Source organism: Misgurnus anguillicaudatus, chromosome 8 (genome assembly GCF_027580225.2).
Source record: "Misgurnus anguillicaudatus chromosome 8, ASM2758022v2, whole genome shotgun sequence".
Classification (NCBI taxonomy): domain Eukaryota; kingdom Metazoa; phylum Chordata; class Actinopteri; order Cypriniformes; family Cobitidae; genus Misgurnus; species Misgurnus anguillicaudatus.
Window position 1 is genome coordinate 40496866 of NC_073344.2, and position 20469 is coordinate 40517334.

General features: G+C 38.1%; 1 protein-coding gene across 2 annotated transcripts in view; it reads right to left on the reverse strand.

The window, feature by feature from the left end:
* The window catches only part of evpla (envoplakin a), a 145679-nt gene extending 126524 nt beyond the window's left edge, over positions 1-19155 (reverse strand). For both annotated transcript variants that reach the window (XM_073870904.1, XM_073870903.1), the window contains exons 1-4: positions 18962-19155; positions 1945-2044; positions 1706-1860; positions 1398-1521 (exon numbers count right to left, since the gene is read on the reverse strand). In XM_073870904.1, coding sequence (XP_073727005.1) covers positions 1398-1521; positions 1706-1860; positions 1945-2044; positions 18962-19011 — 429 coding nt within the window. In that variant the 5' untranslated portion in view covers positions 19012-19155. The remainder of the gene's footprint in view (positions 1-1397; positions 1522-1705; positions 1861-1944; positions 2045-18961) is intronic.
* Positions 19156-20469: the final 1314 nt, after the last annotated feature.

The window sequence follows — 20469 nt, forward strand, 5'->3', positions numbered from 1 at the left end:
AAGACCTGAGCCCGGCCATCCTTAAGAATACGTGTAAAAACGGTAACATAACCAAATCCGAACAGATACAGTTGTGTTTTTTCTGTTAAAATGCCCAGTGGGTCAGCGGTAATATTATAAGGGAGGGTGATGCGCTTTTGCAGCACTAAACTCCGGCACATTACAGCTGAAAAACATTAGCATCAGTGGGCCAAGTAAAATAGCGCAGGTGACGAGGTAGAGGCCAATATTTCCTTGTTCAAGTTTACAATTGTGTTTACTGCATCGTTTAATAATACAATGCAGTGGCTTGCTAACCACATCGAGAAAAGTCTTATAAAGTAACTAGAAGTAATTATAAACGGCGATGTTAGAAATTTTCTGCTCATGAGTGGAGCCTGCCAAACCACACATAGCTGCTGCTGCCATTTCCATTTTTGACCCAATCATAACTCATTATGCATATATGAAGGAAGGACTTCATAGAACAAGGAAGACGTTTTTAGGACAGTGAAAACAGCGCAATAGAGATAAGTAAATACTGCATTTTTTTACACACAAAACATAAACACATGTTATATTGCACACTGTAAACACAATCAAAGCTTGAAAAACATAGTAAAAACGCTGTCATCCAAGCAACAGTTGTCACTTCCATTTCTCGTTAGTATGTCCCAGTGTGTGCATACTCTTTCATTCTGCACTCAAAAGTAGGTACTTTTCGAACACAATTACAGTGACATACTATTAGGGCATAGTATAGGTAGACAAATTGGGACGGAGCATTATGTTTGAGAAGACCAGCAGTGATGGCCGTAAAAAGACAGCGACTATTGTTGCAACTTGAGTTAAATATCAATCTTCAACTTGCCGTTCTTTGGTTTTACAGTGCAAGTGGAAAATCATATTAGAAAATGTGATGCAGTTTTTTTGACCTGACGAGAGGGGTTCTAGCAGACAAATCACATCGCTTGAGGTCCGTATGGAACGAACGTGCTGTCACATTTTTGTAGAGATACGCATCAGGATACTCACAGCCTACACATAGCGGAACCATAAATTTCACCTAAGCGACGGACATGACTATGCCCGCTTGACTAATCAGAGCATTTTGTAAGGAGGGGTTTTTATAGAGTTCAGAAATAACAGAACATTTGAGACAGACCTGGAAGAGAGGAGCAACACACAGTTTGTACATTATGTGAGAAATAATGTTTTTAATCGATCATCCATGAAAACCTATTCCAGGACAACACAAAAACAATATCAAGACATTATAAAATAGCATAATAGGTGTTCTTTAAACTAATTGATGAAACAGCCCAAGTGCTAATATAAAGACTGATCTCTTTCTTCCTCTTATCTTTTGTTTGTGTGTGTGTGTGTGTGTGTGTGTGCGTGTGTGTGTGTTAGCTTACCTGTTTCTGGTTGAGCACCTGAGCCCAATTAATTCTTGGCTGTAGTTCCACATTGTTTAATGGCTCATACAGCTCTCGGTAAAGGGAGCAGTCTTTCAGCCAACGCTCATGAAGGCGACTAACACTGGATTAGTGAAAAAAGTACACATTAATATTTATGGAGCTTGTGAAAAACAATACTAAAACTATTACCAAATTAAAGAGAAAGTACAGTATTCAAATGATTCAGCTCAGTGTAAATGTGACAGAACAATGACAAAGTGAATAATGAACATCTGGCTGTTGAAGATGCATCTAATGTAACTCACTCATTCTCTATTTCTGCTGATTGAGGGTGTTTCATTTTCTTGGTTTTGTCCATGTCCAAGAATAGATCTTTCAGAAGCCCCTCTGCCCGACCTAGCAGGTCAGCATTGTCCTTTTGATGTATTAATGTCTTATTACTCTTCTCATTGTTAGCATCCTAAGCAAAAGAAAAGATTATGTCAATGTTGTGCTTTTTATAACAACAAACAGATGCATGCACATCATAAAGAAAATTTCTTACAATGAGCAACAACTCCTCTGCATGCAGTACATCTTTCTCAACAGTGTCTGCATTCTTCTGCATGCGTGCAATTAGCAAGGCCAGGTTACTCATCTGCGACCTTTTAGTTCAAAATAAAGGTTTAAAATTTTACATGCAATTAGTTGGTAAATCTGCAAAATACACCGAAATGCAAAAGAACAAAATAAGGTAGTTTAACAAAGTATTAGGTAAACCTTAAGCAGAACATGTAAAGAGTAAAAACCTGTAAATATGTTATGATAGCCTCTTGTTCATACACATATTAGTTCCTGTATGGTGAAAGGCACAAAGTGCACTAAATCAATTAAATTGGGAACAATTTAAACAGTGTAAATATGCTTTCCATTGAGGCTAACCAAGTCTTATATCACAAAGTCTTGGATCATGTCAGGCACTTTAGTTAATTAATAATGGCAGTGACATTTGTGGCTGATGATCAGTTTTATGAAAGGCAGTTAGAGTTTACATTTACATTTAGTCATTTAGCAGATGCTTTTGTCCAAAGCGACTTACAAATGAGTGCACTGGAAATAGTATCATCAAGTCTAACACATTATACATAGCCAAAGGTTGGTTAGTACAATTTCTATATATACTGTATATATTTTTGTAAGAGTGTATAGAAAGAGATCAAGAATAAAAGGAAAAGAAAAGATAGTAAGTCTTATATTAGAAGGTGAGATAATGGCGGAAGAGATGGGTTTAGCCAATTCTTAAAGACAGCTACAGAGTTAGCAGATCGTGTCGCGACTGGCAGATCATTCCACAGATGAGGAACAGCTCCAGAGAAGGTATGCGATAATGTTTTACATTGTACAGTTTCTTGCCACAATTTAAGACTGTATTTTAATCTGTTTATTAAAAACAGCTTTATGGGGCACACATAGATATCAATCACTAAAATGTAATTGTCACTTAATTGTTGAAATCTGGAAGCAATAGAAAGAATACATCTTTTTAATAAAATCTTTATCATTTTGTAATATTTACTTACTAAAAAGCATTATATCATTGTCATCAGGCATATATCATCAACAGTAATAATTCAAGTCATTAGGTATTACAATTTGTATATGATATACAGATATACAACAGATATACACACTTAAGTATACAAAAAGCAACACAGTCCCCGGTTTGATCCCCAGCTAGGTCAGGTGGCCTTTCTGTGTGGAGTTTGCATGTTCTCCCTGTGCCAGCATGGGTTTACCCCGGGTACTCCGGTTTCCTCCCACAGGCCAAAACATGCAAGTTAGGCAAATTGGAGATGCCAAATTGTCCCTCCCCAACCTGTGTCTGAATTAACCAGTTCTCACCATGAATATAGACATAGATGCTGGAATTGTGTAAATAATAAAAAGAAAGAAAGAAAGTATACAAAGAACATATTTTATCATTTAACAATATAATATATTTTTAATTAAGTTATGTATTTTCTCTTTTTTTAATGCGTTATATCAACATCATAGCCTTATATGAAACCTGTGTCATAATTTTAATTACATTTCAAGTCTCATTTTGATTGATGAAACCTAAAAGCCAATGAAAGGAAACATCAATATTTTTTTCTACGAACAATATTTAATATCACATATTACACGACATCTATAATTAAATATAGTTGCAAGTGGCAACTAGATAGAAAAGTTTGTCAGAACAAACTTTATGTTGGCTTTAGAAAGCCTAGTCTGAGAGTAGAGTTTGACAGTATGTAAGTTGGTAGGTAGGTAAACGGTAAATAGATGCTGACGCATGATACTTGCATGATTTAGCATGAAGCTAACATGATTTAGTATAAAGCTAGCATGATAGTAGTATGAAGTAGTAGTATGGAAAGCATCTTTTGCGGCGATTTTTGTGTGAGCATGTCGGTGACCACCCCTGGCCACTCGGTGAGTTTCACGTCTTTGTAAATAAAAGTTAAATGCATTTTAGGAAGGATTGTCCCTGTGCACCTATACAGCCATTATAGAGGTGGGAGGTGAAACAACAAACACCCGAAAATTCTCGGGATAGCCGCATATGTCGAAATTTCAGTCAAAACCGTTCTATTTCATCATAAACAATCTGAAAACAGGGCTTTAAGTGTAAAATACTGAACATGTCCTTTAACATGATTTGGCATGATTTAACATGAAGCTAACATGATTTAGCATGAAGCTAGCATGATGTTGTCATTATTTAACATGAAGCTAGCATGATGTTAGCATGAAGCTCACATGATAATAGTATGAAGTTCACATGATGTAGCATGATTTAACATGAAGCTGACATGATGTTAACATTATCTAACATGAAGCTAATAAGATGCTGACATGATTTAGCTTGAAGCTAATATGATGCTAGCATGATTTAACATGACATTAGCATGATCAAGCCCACGTAAGCCAATCACCGGCGGCGCTGGTGGTGACGCGGACTGGTTCTTCGTGTTGGAGGGAGGAATTGTTGCAGTAGGTGTTCGATGACGTTCAGAGAAGCAGTAACATGTAAACATAGGTTGCACTTTTGACATTGGTGTGAGCTCTGGCGCATGCTGTGATGTTGGCAGCCTAAACATCTGTTTGTCTCAGTTTACATGGAAGTGTGCAAACAAAGGTTTTCAAAATATCCACTTTGGCCGGAGTTTTTCGAAACAATCAGTTTCAGAGGTGAAATCTACGTTTACGTGTAAACGAAGTGCGCGAATTACGGTAAATGTCTCCGTTTTTCAAAAAACCATGTACGTGTAAACGTAGCCTAAGGTATGTTCTTATAGAGCCTGCCAGCCTCTTCAAATATGGTACCCACACGTTTCTACGAAATCCACACTCAAGAGTTATGACCTTTCAAAGTTTGCTGCAATGTTGAATTTTGGAAAATTTGATCCCCAGTTTTAGAAATTCCATGAGTCTGATCCCTTAGAAAAGATATAACAACTCAGATCAGACTGAAGGTTTGTGCAAAGTTTGATGGCTGTAGCTTAAAAGCTCTAGGAGGAGTTAGAGTCAGAAATTTGAGTCTTAGAAGAACGAGAATAACTAGAGGTTAAAGTTCGTGAACAAACTTTTATGTTGGCTTGACGAAGGCCCCAGCTAAACGTTTATGCACTGTCAGACCGTAATCTGTTGCTTTCTCGATTCGTTCTTATTTAACCGTTAGGTGAGTAACATCAGGGCCGGCCCTGGCCAATGTGCTGCCCTAGGCAAGATTTCACCTGGTGCCCTTTAGAATCACAATTGTGTTCCAATCATTTTGTTCATAAACTTACACAGAAAAAAATGCACAGCTTTGTCTAGTTTTTCTTAATTTTGAAAATATTTTGGAAACACACACAAACACGCACGCACGCACACATACACACAATACCCTGTCACTCAGGCATTTGATCTTGACATTGTCACTGAAGCGGCAGTTTAAAATATAAACCCAGAATTCAGCGAAATGTCAAGAACAAGAAAACGGAAACATAAATCAGACCGAGACGCGGGATTTAAATTACGTTACACTGACCATGTTTAAATTTCAATGTTTCTGCACAGAAATACCAACTTTATCTGGTATTAATAAGCTGCACATTGGAGTGCTGGCTGCTCCCCGCGGTGCTGAAGACGCGTGATGGCACTATGCACAGATATTTACGTGCAATCTATTGGAAAGCGGAGGAGTCATTCGTTGGATTAGTAAAATAACGAAATTATAGCTTTTAAATGGAAGAAAAAAGTTTTTTTTGTGAAGAGATTTTTTTTAAGTTTAAAAGTGCACAACTCTTCTCAAGGGGAAGAAAGCTATACTTTCCCCTTTCGTGCAACCTATCGGAAACGCAGATGAGTTTGGTTAGTAAAATAATGAAATTATAGATTTAAGTACAAAATAATATTTATATAAAGAGAAATATTGAATTTAAAAACTGCAAAACTCTTCTTAAGTGGAAGTAATAAAGTAAAATAACGAATAATAATTATATAATAACGAATAATAGTTTCCAATAGGTTGCAAATAAATATCTGTGCATGTGCCACCAGTACTCTGTCTGAGCGCGTCTTCAGCACCGCGGCCAGCACTCCAATGCGCAGCTTATTAATACCAAACAAAGTGAACAAGTTGGTATTTCTGTGTAGAAACATTGAAATTTAAACATGGTCTGTGTAACTTATGTAAATTCCGCGTCTCTGTCTGATTGTTGTTTCCGTTCTGATCTTGTTCTTGACGTTCGCTGAATTCTGGGTTTATATTTTAAACTGCCGCTTCACTGCAGTATAACCACAGAGCTATTTAACAAGCACGATCTTCCGAGATTATATGCTACTAATAATTCATTAATAACTGCTGTTTTCTTGTGCAAAATTAAATATTTATAGTTAAATGTTTATATACATATATTTAAAAAATTATAATTTGGGCGCACGGACGCCCCAAGGGGTCGGCGGCGCCCTTAGCATTTGCCTATTCCGCCTATGCCCAGGGCCGGCCCTGAGTAACATCTTAACAAGAATGTTAAGTTAGGAAGTTTTACTGAACATGCACTAAGGATATACAATAATGTCTTAATACAAAGAATTTTGTTTGTAAAACACTTATTAGCATGTGGTCTTATTAAATACAAGCACATATTGTATATGCACATTTATTCCTGTCACAGACTGAGATACATTACATTTATTGTGATTTACAGTGTTAAGCATGACGACATGGTAACATTACATTGCAGTATACTGCATTTTGAATAAACCTTTATTTTATGTAAAAGTTGTGGCTATTTAATGCATTTTATTTTGATGTACAGGTTGCTGTGTCAAATTTGCACTGCTAGAACTATGTACACATGACAAACTTGCACCAGGGGTGATGCCAGAAATGTTCAAGTGGGTGGACAAAGCATAATGTAAATAAGCTGTAAGCCAAGTTACCTTGATGCCGCCCAGACATTTTTTATGGGAAAATGATAAAACAACTTATAATAACTGCAGCTCATCTATCTACCAGGTGGGGCATGTCCTATCAAATAATTAGCCCACTTGAAAACATAAAACTATATAAAATGAATTAAACCTAATTTGTTCACTCATAAATGTGTCTAGTATTATTCAATAAAAAATATGTTTAGAGTTTCTAGTCTATTTAAAGCAGTGGTGTAGTGGTGCCTGGAGAAGTAAGGTACACACTTTATATGTCCAAATTTCATTTATTTATTTTAGTTGGCCCACTTTAAAAGTAAGGTTGAATGTCCTTTGTTATAAACAGTGACATGTAAGACTAGCCTTGCATATTTAGTTTACTCCAAAATGGGCCCAATATTGTCACTTTAACTTCTGCTGCTTGACTTCTTAGGATCGTTATGAAATTAATATTATTAATCAATGTTTAGAATTTAGGAGTGGGTATACTTCATGCCATCTAATAAAGAAATAAGTGGATATACTCCATATACCTGAGTATACCCTGCATTGTCTACATGAGCCATATAGGCAGATTTGAGTCTGGACATCTAGTTCTTACATTACATAAACGTTGTTCCGAACAATATCGTTCGGCATCAGCAAAGTACATATTAGTCTGACGTATGACCGATTCAATAGTGAACATGATGAATGGTACAAATCAACCTGAATGTAACAGTGTAAAGATTTTATTACAGAACTATTATAGAATCTTACATTCACATGTAAAATTTATTACACTATCAGTTAATCAAAGGTAGTCATACAGCCTAGCCTATGAAATGACTCATGATGATTATCTAACCTAATAATAACGTTCTATTTCTGTAAAGAAAACTTTCCTGGCTAACCACCAACAAACCTTGGAAAATAATATTCTAGAAACCAAAAACTAACGTTATGGGAACATTATTCTACCGTTGGGGGAACGTTTTTGGAACCAAGTATTGTTTCCTGGGAGTATGCACAGTTGACATGGAGCAAAAACAGTTAAACGATCTACAGGACAGTGCGCACTGCCACAGCTCCGTGCACGTGCTGAAAGAGCGTGCAGAGCTCAAAACTCCAGCTGCACTGAAGTAGTATGGCTTACTAAAGTACGGCATGTCTATTAGTAGATTCCATGTTGTGTTTTTATCTATCATATCTATCTAAAATAAGTAAAACACATTTCCATATAAGAAGGAATAAAATATTAACATTTATAATAATTAAATTATTTTATTACTAGAAAAATTGTTTATTGAATTATTATATGAATGTACTATAACAGGTTATTTTACATAAAAATACCACAACACATTACACATTGTATTTCGATAACATTGTATTTTATCAAATATAATAAAAACGAATGACTTCAACATAATAAAGAAGACTTATAGCAGATATTTGATTAAAATGAATACATTTTTTTTACTTTAGGTTAAAGGTGTAATGTGTAAAATTAAGGAGGCTCTATTGACAGAAAATGAATATATTATACATATCTATGTTTTCAGTGGTGTTTAATGACCCTACATATTTTAGGGTAACAATACTACATGTGTGTACATATGCTCCTATGTATGTAAGTAAGTTACAGTAACATTGCTACATGTGCACAACGTGTTGATTTGTTAATACGTTAGAGTAACAATACATGTGTGTACAATATGCTACTATGTAAGTTACAGTAACATTGCTACATGCACAACGTGTTGATTTGTTAATACGCTAGAGTAACAATACTGCACGTGTGTACAATATGCTACTATGTAAGTAAGTTACAGTAGCATTGCTACATGTGCACAACGTGCTACTATGTAAATAGAGTGTCAGTGGTGTTTAATGACCCTACATAAAAGACAAATATGTTTTATTACCTTAGATTGAGATGTTTTTAATTACATACGCCGCGGGTCCCCTTACATGGGCGTCACCATCATGTTTCTACAAAAGCCGTGAACGGACAAACTGCTCTACAGAGCGTGTTTCGTAAATATGTTGTTGTTCTTTTTCTTCATCGGTGTTATTGGAGGCGGTTGCCACAGCTCCCATTGTCGCGCTGAAAACCCACGAAGAAGAGGAAGCAGGAGAACTAGAAACAGTCGTCGTCGTTCTTGTAGTACGGTTTATTAGAAGCTATATTTAACTTATTAGAAGAAGAGAAGTGAAATTGGATCGAATGGAGTACCACGCGTATTGTGTTATGCAAGACAGATCGCCCCTCCCTGTCAGAAGAAAAAAAATGATCATGTTCAGACGACGCCATAAATCCAGGATAAATATCACGTGGCTTTAACCAGATGGACGGCGCTAATACAGGAAAAATGTTTTAAAAACGACACCGAAGTTGCTTGGTTTCTCCTAGACAGGTAAGTAAGCAATCGTAACTCTATCAATGTTCGTGAAACCCGTTGTTTAAAAGCTATAGCTATAAGATAAGCATAATCACCAACAGGAGTAAAGTTTTCCCCTTGTCACGGTTAAAGGCGGAGTCCATGATGATTGAACGCCAATGTTGATATTTGAAATCACCTAAACAAACACGCCCCTACCCCAATAGAATCTGGACCTTCGGTTGATAGACCCGCCCCACACATACGCAAACCGGCATTTGATTTGATTTGATTGGCTATAAGTGTGTTTTGGTAGTCGGCCCGTCTCCTTTTCCAACGCGTTTTTCAAACATCGTGGACTCCGCCTTTAAATATATGTAAGTGGATTTTAATTTCACGTAACATGACAGTGTACAATACATATCAAGTGACCAATAATGATTACTTTCAGAATACATAAAGTGCAACTTAGGTTGATATTACTTCTATACTGTGCATACATAGGGTAAATTTATTCGTTGCATCAATACACTGGAACTGCAGTTGTACAACAATTATAATTAACATAAAAAATCTCAAATTTAAAGGAACAGTATGTAGGATTGTGGCCAAAACTGGCATTGCAATCACAAAACGTGTGGCTAAAACTGGTACTGCAATCACACAACTGTATATGGCCAATACACAACATGACAACATAAACATCAGTTGAGGGCTGCAACTCCACTTTTTAAATGACAATATCCTGGACGGACCACTGTTGTCAGTGATATAAGTATTTGATATGAAAATGATTTCTTAATGTCTAGTAACATATCAGGGCCATTTTGTGAATAATTGATATACATTTCTTACATACTGTTCCTTTAAAGAAACAAAAATATAATAGAAATAAATGCAAAGTAAACTATGTACATGTGTTTGATGCCTTGACAATGCAAAGATAGGTTTGTGAATACTTTTGTGGTATTGTATGATTATGCCAGATGGAAAATCCTAGCCCAGGAATAAAACCTGGGTCATCTCCTGAAGAAGTCTCTAAAGTGGACATAAATAAAACAAGGCTTGTAAGTAAGTGCATGATAATTTGTTGGCAATATGGAACTGCATCCCAATAAATGACACATACACAGAACTACAGACCTACAGTTAGATTGACATTGCTACATGTGTGGACAAAATACTACTATGTACAGTAGGTTACAGTAACAGTGCTACATGTGCACAACGTGCTGATTTGTAAATACGTTAGAGTAACAATACTACATGTGTGCACAATATACTACTATGTAAGTACAGTAGGTTACAGTAACATTGTTACAGGTGCACAACGTGCTGATTTGTAAATATTTTAGGGTAACAATACTACATGTGTGTACATATGCTCCTATGTATGTAAGTAAGTTACAGTAACATTGCTACATGTGCACAACGTGTTGATTTGTTAATACGTTAGAGTAACAATACTACATGTGTGTACAATATGCTACTATGTAAGTTACAGTAACATTGCTACATGCACAACGTGTTGATTTGTTAATACGCTAGAGTAACAATACTGCACGTGTGTACAATATGCTACTATGTAAGTAAGTTACAGTAGCATTGCTACATGTGCACAACGTGCTACTATGTAAATAGAGTGACACTGCAACGTGTGTACAGAGCTGCTACGTAAATAACGTTACTGTTTTGTGCAGTATTATAGTTTGTCACACATGTCAGCATATAATAACGTTACAGTACGTTTATGAATAAGTTTACTGCACACACCTTGGTCACAGCTCTTCGTTTCTTTTGAGAGATTTTACTCTTTCAATATCCTCTCTTGTGCCATCTTCTCGGGTAAAGTTAGCGCCTCTCCGTCTTCTTCCTGTTATTTCCGGTAAGTTTTTTGGTTCTCCGTGACTCCGCAAATGGGAATAAACGCCTGCTAGCGCTAACTTGCTGTCAGAATAAACATATTTACCAAAAGCTAGCTGCTTCACTATTCTTACCATGTACTAACTAGCATGCAAAAAGTTAGCTAAAGTCAAAGAACAAAACACTGACACAGTGATAAACAATAATAATATTCCCAATAACATCATTTTGCTTAAAAAATTAACTATAAACATTTTAATTTATCTTTTAAAAGAAACCTCATTGTTTGGCTGGCTACTCTCTGCCTCAGACAACGACATGATATGTTTGTCCCGCTTCAGCCACCGTAGACTCGATGATGCGTTTCCAAGGGGCGGGGTTAGCGATGGGCTGAGCTGTTGTTTGCAATTCGCAACTTTACCGCTAGATGCCGCTAAATCCTACACATTACACCTTTAACAGATATTACCACAGCAGTTAGCCGCCTCTTCATTATTAAGTTACAACAATCAATAATGTCACAGGTTGGAGCGGACCACATATGTCGTGAGTCTCGCCCCTCCCTAGTTTCCACCTCGAGGAGGTCCCAAGAGCATCCCAATGACCAGACACACAGAGAGCGTAAGTATAATAAAAACAAACTTTATTAAATTACTTAAAAAATAATGTAGTGGGGAAGGGGAAAGGGAGGCTAAAATCCAACTCTCCGGTTAGAGAGGAACAATCTCGAGTCTCTTAGACTCAGGTGGGTCCTTCACTATTCTTGACTTCTGGCTATGCGACGACAATCAGCTTATTCACAAGGTGCCCCTTTGTTCTGGCTTGCAGGGAGACTGTCCAGGGCCCTCTCCTTTCCTGGACGTAAGGGATACAGATGGTAAGTATTGAGGGTTTGAATGTAGAATGGGTACCTGTGTCCACACGCGGCGAGCTCCGAGACGGCCCAGCAGGTTGCACTCCTGACCGTCCAGATACAGGTGGGGCTATACGTCGCCTGCCGGGATCTAACTTAAACCGTCCTGATAGGTGTATGGAGGGTTTCCGCTGTGGATGTGTCACTGGCCAACAGGTAGAGGTACAGGTAGGCGCTTCCGAAGGGATCCGCTAGATCTACACTGGAGCAGACAGGTAAGTATAACAGGACCGTGTGCCAACGATAGACAGAGAGACCACTGGATCTTCCCTATCGAAAAGGCAACGGAGGCTCCTTTGGGCCTACAGACAGGTGTACAACACAATAGGCTGACTTTAGCTTTGGACATAAGGTAAGTACATCAAAGGTAACTGGGGCTTTACTTGGGCTTACAGGCAGGTGTACAACACAATATGCTGGCTTTAGCTTTGGGCGTAAGGTAAGTACATCAAAGGTAACTGGGGCTTCACTTGGGCTTACAGGGGGGTGTATAAAATAATATGCTGGCTTTAGCTTTGGGCATAAGATACGTACATCAAAGGTAACTGGGGCTTCACTTGGGGTTACAGGCAGATGTACAACACAATATGCTGGCTTTAGCTTTGAGCATAAGGTAAATACATAGAAAGTAACTGGGGCTTTACTTGGGTGTACGGTGAGTATAACACACAACAGGCTATCTTTGGTGGTGGGCTTACTGTGAATATACAGAGAAACAGGAAGTGGGTGTAACTCACAGACCTTTGGGGAGATGGACGTCAGGTGTTAACCTTTTCTAAGGCTTCAACAAAAGGCTGATAAAGATGCGGGTCGAAAGCTGCTGCCGTGTTGGGCCGAGCACGGCCTCCGCTGGTGTCACCACACAGGTAAGTTCAGGTAAGATGTTTCACCCTGGGTGTGCTACACTGGGTGGATCGAATGCTTCCCTCTCCTCTCCCCCACCCAACAGGACAAGAGATCTAGACAGGGGCGAACCTTTGGAGATACTCCACAGCAGGTAATAATACACACACAGCTGATTTCCTCCTACAGCAGCCAAACTACTCACAGCAAAGGACAAAGACTCACCACTGCACTCCACGCACTCTTTGTGAAATAAGGTCAAAAACCACATCTGCCCGAGGACTCGTCCTGGGATTCGTTGAAACACTGATTCAACAAAATAGTTGAATGTAGACGTCGCCGTCACAACACCCCTGCGTCTTCCTTCGCTCACTGTTTCCGGCTCGCCCACAATCCTTCTCCACAGTGGGGCCGCTCACATGCTGTGCCACAACTCACAAAAGACTCACTGATAGTTCATTCTAGAGAAGTATACTGCTGAACAGTGATTTGGGGTACTCACACTGCTGTTAACACCAAGTCTCTTTTTCTCTCCTTCCCAGCTACTGAATGATTTTCCTGCTGCCGTGTGACTGTCTCTGAAACGGCCTCCTTCGGCAGTACTTCCGGTGAGTCTTCCTGTTTGCAATCACTCAGAGGTTGTTACACATTTCCATAGATCGTTCACAGATAGGTATTCATCTAAATATACTCAGCCCGGTCTCTGTTCCTGTCAATTCCTCAATTCCTTCGTCGCCCAGCCAACAATATCCTCCGCCTTCTTTCCGCTGCACTCGCCCAAACACTCCAACTCACTCACCGTATCGGCTAGAATAAAACTTCTCTTCCGTTCGTCTCCTTCAGCCCCGTCCTCTTTCCGCTCGCTTCCGTGCGATCGCCGGATCAACGGGGCCTTCTGACTCTTTAGAAGGCAATGAATTTCGTCCGCCTTTGGCGGAAATAAGTTCGCCCCAAGTCAACCGCTCCCTTCCAGTTTCTCACTACCCTATTTATGTGCCTCCTCTTCATGAAATCGCCCAATCATGCATCGCCACAGTTGTTTCCACACCTGTTGCTAATAAAACCCGATTTGGGTTGCATGGAGTTGGAGGAAGTGACTGGTGTTTGAGAATCATAGTCCGGGCGGAACTTCTCTCCACCACTTTCGGTTCCGCCCTTCGAAAAGTCACTCCGTGACAATAACATCATCTCTTCATAGACGGGAGTCACTAAAAAATGTATATATATACATATAATTTTTTGTGACTCTCCTAGAGTTAAATCCATTTTTTTACATTTTTGTCAAAACATGTTTATTATTATGTTATCATGTTATTATTTTGTTTTATGGTGCTACTTAGCTGTATTTTTTAAGTTATGAAGGTTTAAATCAAAACAAACTTATCTCGTTTTGCAACGAAACTCTTCATATATATAAGTTCTCACATATAAGTTACTAAATGAAGAAAGAAAATAGAAATGGTTAGAATAAAATTTAGACTGAGGAAAACCTATTGACAAATAAATAAACATTTCATTCACTTTAGGTTAACAGATCAGTTAAACGTTGGCCGAACAGCTCTCAGTTTTTACAACAATCAAAAGCTTCTAACATCACATTCTCTTTATGGAAATCATTAAAATATGTTTTTGTTTTCACATATTGAAGTTACTAATGAAGAAAGAAAAGAGAAACCCTAAAATAATGTTAGCTGGGAAGTAATGGCACTTTTGGGAGTACTTCGACTCACCTGAAAAGTCCGCTCCCCTTCTCACTCTCATAATGGGAGAGGGAGGGTGTTACTGCACCGAGTCGAAGTACTCCCAAAAGTGCTATTACGCCATAAAATATAGTTCCTCTTTTAAATCCGCTTAGAAAAGCGCTACGTTTTATTTTGTACCACCAAACTTGCTCGTATAACTACTCGTCTTAAATAGGAAAAACGTTGATGTGTTTGGTCACTTCTAACTTTATCTCTAAATGGTACCATTGAATGAATGGGGCTAAGCTAAATGCTATCGAAGAATCGCAGCGTGCTCCAGCGCTTACGTGCACGCACACAGATGATAGAGGGATGTATCAACAATTCTTAGTTAAGGTAATAACATATTTTAATATCGAAAATGAGTAGACTATTCCTTTAAAACAGGGGTGGGGAACCCTGGTCCTGGAGGGCCACTGTCCTGCAGAGCCTAGCTCCAACCCTAATTAAGCACGCCTGAAAAATCAAATTAAAAGGTGTGTTCGACATCGGCTGTGGCTGGATGTAACCGATCGGCGAGATTAGCCGCGTGCAGGCGGGGAGGAGCTGAAAACGGAGACGTGAAGTCGGACGCGCTGTGGTTCCCGTAGTTTGCTGCATTTACGTCAGGCATGGCTGATCACGTGCCGTTTGCTTGCTTAATCGCATTAAACATGATTTGTAAGATGTAAACTACATAAAAAGTGAATTATACTGTTTTGAATGTCCGTGTATGAGCATGAGTGGAACTGAAGAGGCTTACAGCATCTGTTTTTACAAGAATAAAGTTCAACATAAGCATATATTATTTAAATACCAATGTAGTGGGGTCTACGGTTTTTATACATTTTATTTTGATGAAGATGACACAATATAACATCGCGACTACATGAAAAGAGCTTTAACTGTTATAAAAATACAGATTTGTGAGCACTTGTGGAACTGAGGGCGTGAAAATACACACAAAACACACGTGATTGTTGTCATGTGGTGAATCCGACCAATCTTGAAACAGCTGTGTCGTCATTACAGCCCGTGCAGCTCCTCTTCGGGAACTGCGCTGTCTAACTCAGGCGGCTGATCTCGAATCGCTCTCGCGGTACTTAAAAACCATATGACGCAGTCACGTGCCTGCAGCGCCAGCTTAAGTCGGACAAAATTACTAACCGGAATGCACTGCTTCAAGTCAGCCACCGATCGGTCTGCGCAGCGCCGCATGAAGTTGAACACACCTAATGTCTTCAGGATTACTTGGAAATTAAATTCAGGTGTGTTTGTTTAGGGCTGGAACCAAACTCTGCAGGACAGCGGCGCCCCAGGACCCAGGGCTCCCCACTCCTGTGTCAAAAGATCTTACCACAGTTAGACGGTATACGTTTTTACAACAATAAAAAGTTTCTTACATCATATTCTCCTCAAATCGATCGGAAATCACTCATATATAAAAAAATTCTCACATATTGAAGTTACTAAATCAAGAAATAGAAAAAAGAAATGCTAATATAATGTAAGGCTCTGTAGTAAAAACGAAAAGACTGTTATTTTTTAAATGATGCAAGTTTTTTGCTGAGCAAAATGCTTTCACTTCATTTCCTAAAAAAAAACATAATCAAAAATTAACTATTAGAGAACGTTCTGTATAAGTTATTTTTAGGTTATTAAAAAAATAATTATCCTGCAACATTATGGGAACATTATTTTATGGTTCCAAACAATTAACCCAAAAATAACCATTAAAGAACGTTCTGTATAAGTTATTTTAGGTTTAAAAATAACCACCCTGCAACATTATGGGAATGTTATTTAATGATTAAAAAATAACCATTAGAGAACGTGTATAAATTATTTTTAGGTTATTTAAAAATAAACATCCTGCAATGTTATGAGAACATTATTTTATGATTGTAAAAAATAAAAATTAAAACCTAAAAAGAATGTTCCCAGAACCCCAAAAAAAACAAACATAAAGATAACCAAAAACTAACAGTATGGTAATGTTCTGTGTTTGCTGTGAATGCCTATAATGAATGTAGTCAGAACAAGAAATGTTGTTCTGACCTACTTATAAATTTGCATGTAATATCTATGTTGAAGTTATCATTATAGTCTTTTACAACAGTCACATTATCAGTGTTGTTCACAAATTTTAAAATGAACTAGTTCAGTTCATAGTTCATATTTCCAAATTTTAAAATAAGTTCACAGTTCCAAAAATGAACTAATTTATAGTTCTTTTTCCCCATATTATTAAAAAAATAATAATATTGCCATTAGCCCATATAGAACCACAGACAGGAATTATTTTATGAGTTTTAACACTGAAGCTAAATGCATCAGATTTCATCTTCATATCCAACTTTAAACCCTTATCCAACCAGGGTTTACGAGCATTGACTGTCTTTTAATTTTTGTATTTGCTTGCACATACCTTTAAAGGCTAGCCAGGTGCTTCAAGGGGGTTTTCCGGGCGAGAAGCGTTGCGGGGCGTTGCGTGTATGACAACTCACAGGTATTGCACACTGCACGTGCACGTTAAATAGCGTGAGCTTAGTCAAAGTCTATTTCAAGATCCAGAATTTGCGTAAGCAGCCTTTGTTAATCGTTAACAACTTAAGACAAATATGATGTTATTTAATGTTAAACTATGCGAGTGGCGCGGCAGGGATTTGGATAGCAGCGTCCAGTCAGTGTTGTTTTATTGACGTATGCAGCCTGGTGGCAGTGTTGACTCTATAGAAATCTGGCACCCTACTGAATGACGTTAAAGTGAGAGAACGTGCCGTTCACAAGCCCCAGAATGAACGAGTTCACCTTGCGTCCATCAGGCAGTAATACAGTACGTTCAGTTCACGTTCGCCCAAAATATGAACTAGTTCATGAACTTTCGTTCAATGAACTCGTTCAGGCACAACACTGCACATTATATATATAACATATCACATAACCAGCTATTAGTTAGTGGTTATTATAAGCTTACTGGTGGGAAATAACAACTGAATGGGTGGGCCTGTTTGTCTCATGACCCTAAAGGTCTGTGAGGATTATGAACTTTGCCTCTATAATCACAGGTTCTATGTAAACCGTTCTTTAGTTATTTACGTTTATTTGAGGGTTTTTTCTCACCTAGTTCATTTGAGTAGTTCAAACACTATCAGAGTGATTGAGTGTGTATATGTGAACAAACCAATGTGATCTTGGACCATCCTAGAAGGACCCAAAAGCAAACCATAGGTGGAAGTGTGAGTGAGCGTGATTCAAAAGGAGAGATGTCAATTATGCAACCACTCAACTTCATCTGCCTTCTTAAAAACCTTCTGATGCGTGCAGCAGGGTAACATGAATGTCCATGCTGCACATGTGACAGACCAACTAAGCAATACGATGGCATTTGAGAGGGCTGTGTGTCATTGCGCACCAAACGATTCCGAATAAAAAACAGACTTAACATTACGATGGATTCCAGTGTTAAGAGAGCACTTTACTTCCTGCTTTGTTCAAGACAATTGCATCCTAATGACGAAAGTGCGCTCAAGCTCGGATCGAAAAAAGTACAGTGTGAGTGCATGCTTCTGGGTGAGTAGGGAGGGGGACAATTGCGCTGGGGCATGGTTTAGTTCGGATAATGTGAGTTTGCCTTAAGTGAACTTGTTTTTTTTAAAAGAACTGTGTGTGAAAAGGAATTGAAGAGCGTTCATCAGATCCATTTCCACCAAAGGTGAGCCTAATTGGACAATGTAAAATGTATCCACTGCTATTCCACTATCATGAAATACATCTGTGAAAAAACCTGATGTAAACCTGCCATGTTTGCATGACAATGTCAAAAGAATGGACCAACACCCACAAGTCTAGTTGAGAAACAAGCATATCAGCCCTAACAGGAACTAAGCTATCAGTATCGGTGACAAGGACACTCCTGTCAACTTCTCTGTCACTTTTTCAATCAGCTTTTATTGTATACCTGGGTAATTACATGTATGCATCTGTATTTAGTTCAGTTTTATCTGTGTGATACAGTACATGCACTAACCATATTGGACAAATAGTGTGTACAGAAGGATATGAAAGGAAAATTCAGAGAATTGCCTCCAGATGATTAGTATAAACAGTTCTGTCCTCCTGGTTTTTAAATTTGAAGTACTAGTTACAGATTTAATCAACAAGTTGTTTAAAACATAACTTTCATTATACATGCACGGCATACTTTACTTTTCATTATACAGCCGCGACATACACAACTTAATTACATCTCAATTTTGTTGAAAAAGAATACCAGGGTTTATAAACACTGGTAATCTGTAATACATATCTGAATTCTAGTTACCTGCTTCTACTCAAAACTGATCTTAGACATACCTGAACACAAACAGAACAAATCAAAATGGCCTGGAGTACATAAGCACCAATGACACTTACTTGCTTATTTTAGAATCATCTTTCATCGTGCTTCCTTTCTTCCCAAACATCCTGAACGTTTTTGTGAGTTTCCTCTTCTTCTGCCAGTGTGTAAGTGTCTGTCTCACTTTTTCATTAACCCCCACAAAATCTGTCACATACACTCTATCCTTGCCTCTTTAGAACTGCCACACAGAGATCAAGTAAAGGTGTTCTTCTTTCTCCACTCCACCCTTAGTCGCATGTGTTGGGCAACACCCTTACCTTCTTCTGCAAAACCGGGTCGACCAGTTTCACCTTCCCATTCTTCATAATCACAAACACAGTTACACTTATGTCTCTGTTATTAATGTAAAAAAAATGTCTAGTTGCTAGGTAATAAGGGTATGAGTATGGAAACATAATTATTTTTAGCAGAAATCAATAAGTATTATTTTACTGTTTTTGCTTTGTTGAACATGCAACAACCTTAAAAGCATATGAACATACAACTTTCACTTATCAATCCTAATTGATTTAGTATTTGATGTGTTAATACAACATAAAGATTGTTACAGTTATAAAGGGCATTTGATAATGCTGAAGAGTAGCCTACCTATTTTTTTTTAGCAGAAATCAGTATAATTTTACTGTTTCTGCTTTGATGAACGTGTTTGTGGATTTAAGATGGTGTGGAATGTAGCCAGGTCGCTTTTGCTCAGCAGGGTTGTGGTAGTTAGTCCACATTTCTAACATGCAGTGTCACATGGTAGGGTGGAACAGAGATTCAGGCATAATGGCTTACTAGGCAGTCACTCCCTCTTTTTCTCTACCACCCATTCCCAGTTACCTTATCATTGTCTTAGGTTGTGTCTCTACTGTGATTCCGTCACTATTTTTTATTATACAATAACCTTTTGTGACTGTCACCAAAAAATAAGCAAAATCTTTTTTTTTCATGTCATTGAAGGTATTGTTGTTTAGCGTAAGATAGCCTTACTGCAGCACACAGACTCATAATATGATATATTCTGTAAATGTTGTCCCAAACATTTATCCTAATATAAATATGTCACAAGAAAACCATTTTACATTGCATAATGTGCCTAATTTACCAACTCCCAGCATGTATATTCCAGCATGAATATAAAAATCGATCACTATTAACTCTTTCACCGCCAGCGTTTTTTAAAAAAGTTGCCAGCCAGCGCCAGCGTTTTTCATGATTTTCCTTCCAGAAAATGGTCTTCTTTAAATATATAAACATACAATATACCAAATGAAAGAACAGACCCTCTGCTTTCAAACAAAAAAACCGTTTCATCCTGCCTTAAGTGGTTCTTTTGTAATCAGCTTTTGAATATGGGTAGGTTTCTGCAAAAACACCACATTTTGAGCAAAAAGCAGAGATAATTCCATTTTTGTGACGGACTTTTCATAGAGATCCCATTCAGAGCGATTTTTAAAACAGACACGGACATGCAGCAGCTTGCCATAGGGCAATACTTCCGGGTTTAAAAAGTTGCGGAAGGGCGCCACCTTGTGGATAA